General features: G+C 41.4%; 1 protein-coding gene and 1 long non-coding RNA gene across 2 annotated transcripts; one reads left to right on the forward strand and one right to left on the reverse strand.

Annotated features, from left to right (window-relative positions):
• Window positions 1-1,449: 1,449 nt before the first annotated feature.
• LOC119787014 (natural killer cells antigen CD94-like) lies at window positions 1,450-4,522 on the reverse strand. The gene is made up of 5 exons (XM_038290636.1): window positions 4,387-4,522; window positions 4,144-4,233; window positions 1,909-1,986; window positions 1,652-1,794; window positions 1,450-1,545 (listed from the first exon to the last, which is right to left on the reverse strand). Exons 1-5 carry the CDS (start codon window positions 4,496-4,498, stop codon window positions 1,465-1,467), a joined length of 504 nt encoding a protein of 167 aa, XP_038146564.1. The 5' UTR covers window positions 4,499-4,522; the 3' UTR covers window positions 1,450-1,464.
• A 149-nt stretch (window positions 4,523-4,671) lies between these two features.
• On the forward strand, window positions 4,672-13,396 carry LOC119787016. The gene is made up of 3 exons (XR_005281273.1): window positions 4,672-4,809; window positions 12,889-13,204; window positions 13,301-13,396. It is a non-coding gene; the product is annotated as an uncharacterized LOC119787016 (long non-coding RNA).
• The last annotated feature ends 338 nt before the right edge of the window (window positions 13,397-13,734 follow it).

A 13,734-nucleotide genomic window follows, 5' to 3' on the forward strand; every position in this document is an offset into this window, starting at 1 on the left:
GAGTGTTTTGGACTTTTTTGAATGTGACCCATTTTCTGCCTCTTTATTTTCAGTTTTTTTTGCCTTTTCCCAGTCTTTTCTGCTCAGTTTGATTTTGGCCTGACATCCTGGATTCTCCTGGTTACCAAACTTGGATTGTGTTATTAACCTCGCCTTGGATACGTCTTTGGCTATCTGAGGTTCCTGGTCTGTGAAACTGGTTTAGACTGTACTTAGGCTTTGGATTATCCCTCATGGACACTGTTGCCTGCTCGGCATCGGCTGGCGCCAACTCCCCTGCACCCTGTGTTCTGAATGACTTAATCAGGCTGGACTCTTAACCAGAGAATCTGATAGCCCACCCTGAAGAGTTTCTGCCGCTCTCCTTTTGTTTATTTTAATAAACTTGTTTCAACCGATCCTTTTTGTCTAAATATCAGGTCCAAGGTTCTACGGTTCTTACAGATATAGAACACAGTGAGAATGACTCAGGTTAATATGAACTATGTTTCTAATTATGGTGCTATTGACTTAAGCTTCTGGAAGACATCAAGATAACTATTCCCCAGTTTTCTACAATCTACTTCTGTTTTTTTTTTTTTTTTATTTTGCACCAATTATAACTTTACATTTTAACTTTATGTTCTCTCAGTTTACTCTCCTTATAGTAGCTGTCAGCATTTTATGTCACATATGAAACAGTTTGCCCTGTTTTTAGTGTTTAGTTCTGTTTCTTTTAGACATTTTGAGCAGAGCTTTTACTGACACTAACTGTATGTGCTCTATTTTATCCTTTTTGATGGGAAAACTGGCTCAGAGCTCATCTGCTTAGCTTTATTTATTTCCTTGTCAAAGCCACCTATGGGGCTGGTCTACTATTACCTTCTCTAAGATAGAAAGTATTCCTAGAACCATATCTTTGTGTTTCTTTTGTGTGTTTGCTCTGCATTTTCAAATCTGCATTAAGTTGTTGGAGAGGATTCCAACTGAACATGGTTCTCCTGGAGGTTTCTTCCTGGTAAAAGGGAGTTTTTCTCTGGGATTGCTGCAAAATCAACGATATAATGAAAGCAACTGTCCTCAGTTGCTACGTGCTTTTCCATGAGTGAATTCTACAGTCAGTTACTCCATTTGATTTGTTGGGTTTTCTTATATAGAACATTTGTTTCAAATAAGATTTTATGCTTTCATTGAATCGACTCCGTCAAGTTTGTTAAGATTACATGGGTCATGAATTGACCCTGTAAAGATAAAATGAATTTCATTAAATGGCACCAGGAAGGTCCTGTGTTTTAATAATGGTCCGGTTCTCTGTGCTCATTAAGTTATTTTCCATGGCTCTGTATTCTGTGTGGTGGTAAGGGCACAATATCGCAGTGCCTGAAGGATACATGACTATAGATCATAAATATGCTTCCAGCTGTATTTCAAGAAATGTTAAAAAAGCAATAAATAAATAAAACCTTGTGATAAGAGGATCTCCGTTCACCCATGTCCACTCCCCTTGTCAAAGCTTGAGTCATGCAGTCCAATCCATGTCAACCTGTTAAACTGCCTTGTAAAGTCCTTACATGGAAAATGAACAACCAGTGACAAAGAAAAAAAGAGATTGATTTCAGTAAGTTTTCTTTGTGCTTAATAACAATTTTATTTTAAGCTAAGAGACTTTTACCTGTTCCTCTTTGTTGTTTATGATCACCAGCTCAGCGCCTTGTTGCCTGCAGTACTCTTTGCTCTCATGCCAAGTTTTCTCGGTGGAAGATATATAATACAACCTGTCATGGAAATACAGCCATCCTTTCTGGAGATACTGCCCTAATATGGGGGGGAAAATAGCTTTTAAGATCCCATAAACTAACAGGTTTTACACCAATATGTTACTGCTAGACTCTTAACACTTCCCATTTATTTCATTGTGGTAACACTTACTAGTCTGTTGCCTAAGTTTGCATGTATCTCGAGTCTTATTTCTGCAAATTGTCTCTTCCAGAGGGGTCTGAGCTTTGTCTGAAACATAGAAAAAGTTATCCACACTTTAAAAACAAGCGTCTTCTTGTGGTGTCAGGTAAATATTAACACTATGTAAGCGGTTGTGCTCATTTTGTAAACGTATATGGGCCGAATTTATCAAGATCCAATTTTGCGTGCAGTAATTTGCGCTCGCAAACTGGAATTTTGCGCGAGGGGCTGAACCATGGTTTGCGGGTGATTTAACAAGAGTGATTGCGTAACTGGTGGCAGGTGCAAAACTGTTGGAGACGCCCTATTTAAATGATGGTTTTGCGCATTTTGTGGTTTGCGGCAAAGTAGTTTGTGCAAACTAGTGCATTAAAAATTTTAATCTTACAGTGACACCCCCACCCCCTCCAATATATATGTATATATATATATATATATATATATATATATATATATATATATATATATATATATATATATATATATATATATATATATATATATATATATATATATATATATATAAAGAAAAAACTTTGGCAACCTTTATTCCCTAAGGTGGTATGTGGCTGAATTTCTACTTCACTGCAGTAAATCCCCGCAGCATTGGCATGTTGCTCCACAGGCGCAGGGGGAGAACCCCGACCCCGTCGGACAGCACTTCGGACAGCACTTCTGAAAAAACGAGATAGGGAGATCCCAGCTCTCGCTGCAACCGTACGCTGGAATGACCCAGATGCAGAAAGTGCAATGTTGCAAGTTTTGTGTCAGGCTGGTTAATAATCTGGTTTTGTGATATCTGGTGTTGCGTGGGTCCTCCTTGTGGCTGGCTCCAAATCCATTCGGAGTTCCCCCAACAGCTCCAAAATGGCAATGCTGGATAAACGAAATGTTTTGATGATCGTTTCCTCGTTCATTCCAAAAATATTCACACGGAGTGAAAAAATGCGTTCTCTGCATCTCCTTGCTTCATTTCGATGTCTCCTTCTTGCGACAATAACCGCTGCCATGTGTGCGCAATTACGCATACAGACCATTTGCACCTTCTTTTGAAACGTGTTAAATATAGAGTCAGATACCGTTAGCAAAATTGCTTTCAGGTTTAATAAATCCCTTTGCGAGTGCTAAATTAATATATTTACATGTTCTCCTCCCACAAGACGCAATTTTGCGTGTAAACGCCCCATATTGCATATTCATCGCAGAAAAAGTACTAAATGGATAAGAGGCGCTATTTAGCACGTTTTAAAGACCAAATCATTTTAGCACGCTGTTGATAGATCAGTTTGTAAATTTTTTAGCGTGCGCAGTGAAATAGCTCACGTTTTTATACACGCAAAGCTTTGATAGATCCGGCCCTATGTGTTAACAGGGTATGTTTTTCCCTCTCTGATGTGGAGTGGGTTCTTAAGGGAACTGTTTTATATAAAAAAACAAAACAAAAAGATAATTGCAAATAGAAATATATTTAATGGAAGATTTTACCATTTCACCAAGTAAAATAATATTAATAATACTGATTTGCAGCCACATTGGAAAAATCAGCACCAATTTGGTTCCCGTTTGGACACTGTAAATAAGATGTAGAGTAAGGGATGAAGATCAGGAACCTAATAATACTGAAAGAAATTTGGCTAAAAACCACATGTAATATTCAAATACTTCCAAAAGCTGTGTTCGACATACTGTTTGTATGTTTTTTTCTATACTTAGTGTGGATTCCATGCAATAAGCCCTTTGTAAGTACTGTATGTGAACCCATTATTTGTCCCTACGGACTACCATTTTGTTCCTTTTTGTATACTATATTTATACATTTAAAGAATTCATGTTTTACCCATCAATCAAATATAATGTATTTTCCCCTCATGATAATTCATTTTTTTAATTAATTGAGAAAACAACTACTAACCATGAAATAGTTTCATCCTCATGTATAGATCAATATTTCATTTAGACCCATATATCCTTCCAGAGTTGGGAATGATTATTGCAAATTTCTGGATTCAGGAGTTATGTTTTCCTTCAGGCTCTTAGTCCATTGCAGGGCAACTTAAAGACACTTTCTCATCTTGCTATATGTTGAGGACCATGTGTTGACTTCCATTGACTTTTAGTCCTCCTAATCTTTTCTATGTCCTAACCCTGACAATAACCCTAAATCTGAGGACTGGGCAGTCTTGCATCAAAAGTTTTATAACTCACAGAGTGTCAGACGGAGGGAAACATTGAGAGCAGCTTGTAGGATGCAAAGGAGTCCAAAACCAACACCAATCAGTCTGAACGACCTTTCCACTGGATAAAGGAAGAAAACCACAGTGAGTTTTTTAAAATCTCTTTTGTTTTTACAAAAGTTTGTCGATTATAAACCAATCAGTAATCAAGTACTCTCTTTAAATTCACACACGTAAAGGTGAAAAAAAGGCAGCAGCATCTAGCCAATCTTACCTGATGCATTATGATTCCCTTTGGTTTCTGTATTAGAATGCCTTCTGGATGCAGGTTGATTTATATAATCCATTCCGATCTCATCATCTTCAGAATTAACAGCTCTGACCATTTTCCCTTTTACCTTTCTGACAATGGGGAAGGAGTCTCTGTTGTGCAAAATGTTAAAGCACAATACAGTTCCTCTTTTTTACTTCTTTATACAGCAGGAAATGTAATTTCTTTATCTTTTAGACACCCTAAAAATGCAAAAGGGTAGAGGGAAGCTATTTTTTCAGTAGAAACTTTGCCTTGTATCAGGACAAACAAATGATTTGACAAGAACTGGCTCAAATTACATAAAATTTTATTTGTTTTATTATTTTTCTCCATTTAGTTATCATATCAACAGCAAAGAGGACAGGAAAGTTAGATAAAGTCAAGGTAAGTCAAGATAAGATGAATTAATCTTTTAGTGACGTCTTCACATTGGTTTTCAAACTCACTTAACCAGTTCTAGGATACTATTTCATAAAATTAAAAATACAATATCACAGTAGTGATCCGCTAGGACATTTGTGCCAAAGTCAAAGATAACTAATAAGATAAATATAAGTGGTGATTCAGAGACTGGGAAAGATTTAATAAAACAGAAAAAGCTCACAACAGCCATTAAATTAGCAAAGTTGACTATACAGATATATAAGCTAAACCTTTTAGGAATGTATATTCCTCCACAAACTTAGATGATTTTAATTTTCGATTCAATCTTTAATTCAGTTTATTTATATTGCTCCCATTCACAACACGTCATCTCAAGGAACTTTACAGTTCACCAGATCATACAGTCAGATTGATTCAAAGTTTTCTGTCTAAGGAAAACCAGTTGACTGCATCGACTCTTTTACCTCAGAGAAGCATAAACACTTTAATCAAATCATCAGAAAATGGTATAAATGACAAACTCACAGTTTGTGAATTTGCTAATTTCCTATGTTGTAATCCTTTTGTAATTTTTCATATGACCACACAAAGCTTGCAATATTTAGCATTCTGTGTCAGACCTTCCTCAGATAGTTGAGTTCAAATTAAGGTTTTGGCATTGCATAGTTTCTCCATATGTATTATTTGTAAAGATTGATTGATCGATGAGTCTGTTTGTTTCACATTATGAAACACAACAAAATTTCAAAACGCTGATACCAAATATTATACATAAAAGAGTTACATTGATCTTTGTTAATTGGGTTTTTTCTTCCTCTTTTCTTACCATTTCTCAATTTGAATTTCTCCTTTTTTTATGAAGGTATACATCATCTTACTACTCTGTCCCTGCTTGTCTATGCTATCAGGTTAGACAGAGAGGTAGCAGCTTCTAGTCAATGTAAATTGCAAAAAAAAATATAAACATGTTTTAGTTACCTAGACCTTCAAATGCAATGAATTCTGGGATGTTGCAGATTTGCAACAGTGGCCCAGAGTGGTAAATTAACACTGACGACTGAATCTGATATGAACGTTAACTTTATTTGAATGACACAAACAAAAAATGAACAAAACAAAATTCGAAATAAAAATTTCTCTCACAAAATTCTCAAACTCTAAAAAACATATGTGGACCAGTTCACCAAACTCCCATGAACCCTGAAGCATCCAGCAGAGGATGTAGAGCTGGTCCCCTGTTCCTAGCCAGGACAAAAACCACATTGCTCATCTCAAAGCCAAGGTTTGACAATCAGCCAGACACTTCTGTCCTTCTCAGAGAGGCTGAGAAATGCAATAAATTTATCATGAAATATTGCTACTCTTGCTACTTTTAATTCTGTTGGGAGCTGGAGAAGTACCACCTTCCTCCAGCAGAGTCCGCCGTGGATCCTCCTGAGCCGAGCCTCCTGCACAGCTGAGGCTCATTCCATCATCAGAGGATCCACTGTATTTAAGCTGTCTTCAGACCTTGCCTCAACGCCGCAGTGTTGATCCAGTTGGTTAGCACCTAAGCCTAGATTCACTGAGAACCCTTGTTGACTTTTGAATCCAGACTGGATTCTAACTTTTGTCTCTGTCTTCCAGGAAACCTGTTTTTCTCCTGTGAAGCTCAGGAAGAGCTTAACCTGCCGAGCCTGCCCTCTGAGCCAAACCTGAAACCTCTCTCTGGACTTCCATGCAGCTCTGGACCAAGAGCTGGAAACTCAAAGTCAAGGTCAGCTCACTCTCAAGAAGTAAGACGCTGAAGCAGCTTACGGACTCTGCTGAACAAACCATCTCCGGACCCAACAGTTTTCCTCTCAAGGCTTTAACCAAGGACCCTCAAGGTACTAATCTGAAACTGTCAAGAATCAAACTCCTCTGCGCAAACGCTAACTGAACTGTCTCTCACGCAGACTCCAGTGAACCAGTTCCCCAGGCCTGAACCAGAACCAGTCATTCTCTCTGTGCTTATGACAATAAACTTTGTTAAACCTTTTACTTCAGTTTCCGTCTCCGTGGTGTTCTGCATTATTGGGTCACACCAGTGAACCCATCATGACAGAACACTGTGGCCACACACAAGGCCCAGCAGATCACCTCACTCGTCGTTTGGAGGAGCAGGCGGCCCAACTCCATGGACACGCCTTGGCTCTTCGTGAGTTAAATACCCACATCGAAATGCAAAACCAAGTTCTCCAAGGCTATGCTAATTACATGAACAGCGCTAATGCCACGCCGGCAGCACAACCATTTCCGGGTCCAGTCCTCCTCCGAGGTCACTGGCAGTGACGTCATCAGAGTACCGCCCAAGCCTACCAGAAAGATTCTCTGGTAATATGAAAGACTGCAAGGGATTTTTGTTTCAGTGCCGTTTAATCTTTCAGAACTCACCTGGCAGTTTTTCCACGGACTATAAGAAGATAACTTTTATTCTTTCCCAATTAACAGGAAGAGCCTTGGAGTGGGCTCAGGCAAGGTTTGCCTCCGACGAAAGCCTCGATTGCCGTTACTCAGAGTTTATTTCTGAATTTTCTCAGGTATTTAATCAAGAAACAGATCAAACCATTGACTCTCGTGCTCTTTTCAACATTAAACAGGGAAATTCCTCTGTGGCGGAGTTCTCCATCAACTTCCGGGTTAAAGCGGCAGCTTCCGGATGGAACCAAAACGCTTTGAAGGGGGCTTATTTTATGGCTTTGAACGAAAGCATTAAGGATGAACTAGCAACCCTCGACGAACCAGCCACTCTTGAAGAATTAATCCGTTTGACGATAAGATTGGACAATAGAATCCGAGCTAGAAACAGCTCCAAGTCAAGAAGTCTGGGATAATTTTCCTCTGCCCCTGCGTCAAATAATGTGACTGTTTTTTCTTCTCCCACAGAACAGTTGCCCAAACCGAGATCTAAAGCCCAGTCTCTCCCTCTGCCTGTTCAGGCCTCTCATTCCGGAGAAATGGATGCCGAACCCATGCAGGTGGGACACACCAGGCTCACTCCAGAGGAAAGACAAAGACGTTTTTTGAGTAAACTATGCATCTACTGTGGTGAGAGTGGTCACTTCATCGCTTCTTGTCCAGCTAAATCAAAAGCCTGGGCCCGGCAGAGGTTCTGAGGAGTCTGGCGGGCCATGCTAACTCAAAGAAATCTCCTCGACTGATGCTCCCTGCCACTTTGTTTTGTTCTAATCAAAGCCTGTTTTCAAGCCCTTGTGAATGATGTTCTCAGAGACTTTTTAAATGTGTTCATGTTCGTCTACATTGATGACATACTCATTTATTCAAAGAACCTTTCTGAGCATAAGAAACATGTCCGCCTTGTGTTGCAAAGATTGCTGGAGAACAAACTGTTCGTCAAAGCTGAAAAATGTGAGTTTCATCAGCCCTCAGTCACCTTTTTGGGGTTTGTGCTCGAGGGCGGGCAGGTTAAGCCTTCAGAGGACAAAATAAAGGCTGTTTTGGAATGGCCAGTTCCTGAAAACCGCAAGCAGCTGCAGAGATTCCTGGGTTTCGCCAATTTTTATCGCCGCTTCATCAGGAACTATAGCCAGACAGCTCTTCCCCTAACTTCGTTAACCTCAGTCAAACGAACTTTTCAATGGACCCCTGAGGCACAAACCGCATTTGAGAAACTGAAATCATTGTTTTCCAGAGCACCCGTGTTAATCCAGCCTGACCCATCCAAACAATTCATCCTCGAAGTGGACGCTTCCGATTCTGGTGTGGGAGCTGTCTTATCTCAGAGACTCGACACTGATCAAAAGATTCATCCTTGTGCTTTTTTCTCTCGAAGACTTTCCTCCACAGAGCAAAACTACGACGTTGGAGACCGTGAGCTACTGGCCATCAAGTTGGCGCAGGAGGAATGGAGAAACTGGTTGGAGGGAGCTGAGCACCCGGTTCTCGTTTGGACGGATCACAAGAACCTTGCTTACATCTAGTCAGCTAAACAAGCGAATCCCCGTCAATCTAGGTGGTCCATTTTCTTCTCACGATTCAATCTCATTATCTCCTACAGACCCGGATCCAAGAATGTCAAACCCGATTCTCTCTCTCGTCTATACTCCGTCGATCAACCCGAGACGCCTGAACCTGTCCTTCCCGCATCGTGTACAGTTGGAGTGGTTACCTGGGAGATCACCGATCTAATTAACACCGCCCTGGCTACAGAACCCGACCCAGGTAACGGTCCAGCTAACCGAACTTATGTACCATCTTCTGTCAGGTCTCGCCTAATACAATGGATGCATGCTGCCAAGTTTTCCGCCCATCCGGGGGTCAGTAGAACCGTCGCCTTAATTTCAAGACGTCTCCCGAGGTATGTCCACAATCCTCACCATCGTTGATCGATTCTCGAAATCCTGTCATCTCATCCCTCTCAGGAAACTTCCCACGGCTTTCCAAACCGCTCAGCTCCTGGTGAAACACGTTTTCCGTCTACATGGCATTCCCCAGGAGATCCTCTCTGACCGTGGCCCCCAGTTCATATCCCAAGTTTGGAAGGCATTCTGTTCTGCTCTCGACTGTAAGTCCTCTCTAACATCCGGTTATCACCCACAGTCCAACGGCCAAACTGAAAGGATGAACCAACAGCTAGAGTCAACCCTCCGTTGTCTGACTTCAAACAACCCCACCGACTGGAGCCAATACCTAACTTGGATTGAATATGCTCATAATTCTCTCAAATCTGCTTCCACCGGCCAATCACCATTTCAGGTCAGTCTCGGTTACTAACCTCCACTTTTTCCCGCAGACGAGAGAGAGATTTCGGTCCAGTCAGTCAACCAGCACATCAGACGCTGCCAACGCATATGGAGAGAAACCGTCACGACCCTCAATCGATCCTCCGAGACCACCAAGCGTTTTGCCGACTCCAGAAGACGCCCCGCCCCAGAGTACTCCGTGGGTCAAGAGGTTTGGCTATCAAGAGGTTTGGCTATCAACTCTCCTAAATTCATTTGTCCGTATAAGATTTCCCAGGTCATCAACCCTTCAGCCATACGCCTTCAACTGCCTCAGACTCTTCGTATTCATCCCACATTCCACGTCTCCCAAGTGAAACCAGTAGTCTCAAGTCGGCGAGGTCGCGGCTGGCAGTACCTCGTCAACTGGGAGGACTACGGCCCGGAGGATCGCCAGTGGGTTCCTGGCTCTTACATCCTTGATCCATCACTCATCGAGGAGTACGAGCGTTCCTGTCCATCGACATCTTCCGGACCGCCAAGGGGCGGTCGTTGAGGGGGGGGGGTACTGTTGGGAGCTGGAGAAGTACCACCTTCCTCCAGCAGAGTCCGCCGTGGATCCTCCTGAGCCGAGCCTCCTGCACAGCTGAGGCTCATTCCATCATCAGAGGATCCACAGTATTTAAGCTGTCTTCAGACCTTGCCTCAATGCCGCAGTGTTGATCCAGTTGGTTAGCACCTAAGCCTAGATTCATTGAGAACCCTTGTTGACTTTTGAATCCAGACTGGATTCTAACTTTTGTCTCTGTCTTCCAGGAAACCTGTTTTTCTCCTGTGAAGCTCAGGAAGAGCTTAACCTGCCGAGCCTGCCCTCTGAGCCAAACCTGAAACCTTTCTCTGGACTTCCATGCAGCTCTGGACCAAGAGCTGGAAACTCAAAGTCAAGGTCAGCTCACTCTCAAGAAGTAAGACGCTGAAGCAGCTTACGGACTCTGCTGAACAAACCATCTCCGGACCCAACAGTTTTCCTCTCAAGGCTTTAACCAAGGACCCTCAAGGTACTAATCTGAAACTGTCAAGAATCAAACTCCTCTGCGCAAACGCTAATTGAACTGTCTCTCACGCAGACTCCAGTGAACCAGTTCCCCAGGCCTGAACCAGAACCAGTCATTCTCTCTGCGCTTATGACAATAAACTTTGTTAAACCTTTTACTTCAGTTTCCGTCTCCGTGGTGTTCTGCATTATTGGGTCACACCAGTGAACCAATCATGACAAATTCAGTGCATTTTTTTGGTATTCTATTCACCTCTGAGGGGTACTGTGCCTGAAGGCCATTACTGTTGAGGTGTGTTAACTACAACAGTGCAACAACATCTAAAGACCCGAGGATGGTGGATGAGTTCAGGATGGATCTCAGGGTGGAACTCATCCACCTCTGAAGCCCCTAAACCATGGAGTCTGACCCAAAGGTCCCAGCCTTTGCTTTTATAGGAAAGGGTTGAGGAGATCTTCAAAGTATTCATTATACTTTCGGGCAATGTCCTAAGAACACGACAGGCACTCCAGAGCCACATAGTCCTCTTTGCTGTCCTGTTCAAAACTGGAAATAGAGACATAAATTTGTAATGTATCAAAGCAGCAAACAGCACATGTAAAGAACTATTTTTTGTAATCAGATCTTTAATCTTTAATCTGATTAGTTTGTCCCAGCCAGCAGACAAAGGGGTCCACCCTTTTTGAATGGGGGTAAACTGGAATGTCCCATACCCATCCTGAAAGGGGGGTTGTTAAAGGGAATTGTTGGCCAGGCTAATTAGGCAAGGTCCTCCACTCTCCTGTACAGGGGCTAGGGCTGCGATGATAGCAGGAAGGGATCAACTTAATTGCCGCATTATAGGTTTTTGAAAGCTGAAACCTGGGTCTACCCCTTCTGTTTAAGGTTGTTTTTCCTTCCTTAACATGAACCAGAAACCATAATATATATATATCTATATCTATATCTATATATATATATATATATATATATATATATATATATATATATATATATATATATATATATATATATATATATATATATATATATAGATGTAGATGTCTCAGACAATGGGGGACAGAAGATCAGGTGCCAGAGACTCTGTCATGGGAGGATAAGCCACTACATGGGATGTACCACTCAAACATAATCAAAGAGGCAGATATCAGGCAATCCTACCAATGGTTAGACAAAGCCGGACTGAATGACAGCACAGAGGCAATCATCATGGCTGCACAAGAGCAGGCCCTCAGCACAAGAGTAATAGAGACCCAGATCTACCACACCAGACAAGACCCCAGGTGCAGATAAGGAAGACTCAGAGACAATTCAGCACATAACTGCAGGGTTTAAGATGCTGTCAGGGAAAGCTTACATGGAGCACCATAACCAAGTGGCTGGAATAGTGTACAGGAACATCTGTGCAGAGTATGGGCTGGAAACCCCAATGTCAAAGTGGGAAACACCCCCAAAGATGGTAGAGAATGATCAAGTTAAGATCCTGTTGGACTTCCAGATACAGACAGACCAAATGGTAATGGCAAACCACTCGCACATTGTGGTGGTGGACAAAAAGCAGAGGAAAGCCATTGTGGTTGACATAGCAATACCAAATGACTGCATCATCAGGAATAAAGGACCTGAAAAACTAGACAAAAATCAGAGGATCAGAGAAGAGCTGGAGAAAACCTGGAAGGTCAAGGCATCAGTGGTGCCAGTGGTCATTGGCGTACTAGGGGCAATGATCCCCAAACTTGAAGAGTGGTTACTGCAGATCCCTGGAAATACAGAAAAGAGAGCAGAAGAGCAGAGCAAAAAGAGTGCAGTTCTAGGAAAAGCAAAGGTACTGCGCTGAACCCTCAAACTCCCAGGCCTCTGATAGAGGACCCGAGCTTGGAGGAACAAAGGGGGGTGGGAGACAACCCGCGATATATCACTATATATTTTACAATTGGGATTCAAACTTGTCCCAGTTGCTGGCTATACTTCCTTTTCGGTTTCTGATGCAGCACCCCCACTTGAGAAGAGGAATGAGCTGGTCAAAAGATTTGGCCTGTTTTCCAAAATGCAATGTGAGCAGAAACAAAATGTTGAGTTTAGCTTACTATCAACTGTGAAAACAGCCTTAGCCTTATAATGTCAATTAATTTAACCTTGCTGTATATTATTTTTGCAGAATTCGTACAGGGAATATTTCTAATCTATTAAAAAGCAACCAGAGTTCAATGTACTTGCAAAGAAAAAAGAAAAATCCATGTTGTGGTTAGGATTAGTTAACAAAACCTAGTGTATGTAAAATATGTACTGTAAAATATTCTTGTTTTTATTGTTTCTTGCAGGGTCGCAGGGGGAAATGCCAGCCCAGATACATCCCTGGGGCAGCTCCGTGATCTATCCAGCTTCATCTTCACTTCTTACCTTCTTTTAAATGTCATTCTTGTTCATTAAATTGATTATATGATGAAGAAAATTTAAAGTGTTTTAATAAGCCCTATTGTTAATATAAACATTTATTCTCTCTCCTATGCATTGGTTTCATTTTTGACAATACTGTTAAAGTTACTGAATTAGAATAGGTTTTTTTCATAACTGTTTGGTAATTGCTTGACACATCAATTCATTCCATTTTCAGACAACAACTGAGGTCAGATACAGGTGGGTGAAAACCGAACTTTGAGTTCTTCTTCAAAGTCATCCTTCTAAACTAAATTGTATTTGAAGAGCTCATCTGTAAATTGTGATTTGTCAAAGGCTTTCTCCTGACTATAGATGACTGTAAATGCCAAGTGGAAATTTGGGGTTCCTCTAGAAAGAGAGATCCCGGACAAGCCCCCACATATGTTACGGCCCCCTGTATGTCTAGGGAAGTGGGGGCCATAAGCGTCGTTAGACCTATTTAAGGGTGGCTTCAGTCACCCTTTCTTTGGCATTAGCCACCCTATAATTTTTTTGCGATTTAAAAAAAAAATTTTTTTTTTCTGTATTTATTTTTTCCTCATATTTTCCCAAAACAAATGCAGTAAAGCACCGAATAAAAGCCATAAAGAAGACAAGTTAATCTGAACAATCATAGGCGTAACTTCCTTAAGGACTGGTGTGGACATGTCCCCACCAATATTTTGTACACGTATTTTGCTTTCGGTGCTGTGTATATCTGATTAAAACCCCATTCATGCCGCTCCTCA

The sequence above is a fragment of the Cyprinodon tularosa genome, unplaced genomic scaffold (assembly GCF_016077235.1).
Source record: "Cyprinodon tularosa strain WSP-4 unplaced genomic scaffold, ASM1607723v1 ctg285, whole genome shotgun sequence".
NCBI lineage: Eukaryota > Metazoa > Chordata > Actinopteri > Cyprinodontiformes > Cyprinodontidae > Cyprinodon > Cyprinodon tularosa.

What these genes read in the sequence shown, in the direction of transcription:
- LOC119787014 (XM_038290636.1), bottom strand. Translation starts at nt 4,498, where the DNA reads ATGGTCAGAGCTGTTAATTCTGAAGATGATGAGATCGGAATGGATTAT. An exon ending in TTCCCTCCGTCTGACACTCT is followed by an intron (nt 1,987 to 4,143) that starts GTGAGTTATAAA and finishes TCTATGTTTCAG; the next exon opens with ACAAAGCTCAGACCCCTCTG. An exon ending in TAAACAACAAAGAGGAACAG is followed by an intron (nt 1,546 to 1,651) that starts GTAAAAGTCTCT and finishes TTTCCATGTAAG; the next exon opens with GACTTTACAAGGCAGTTTAA.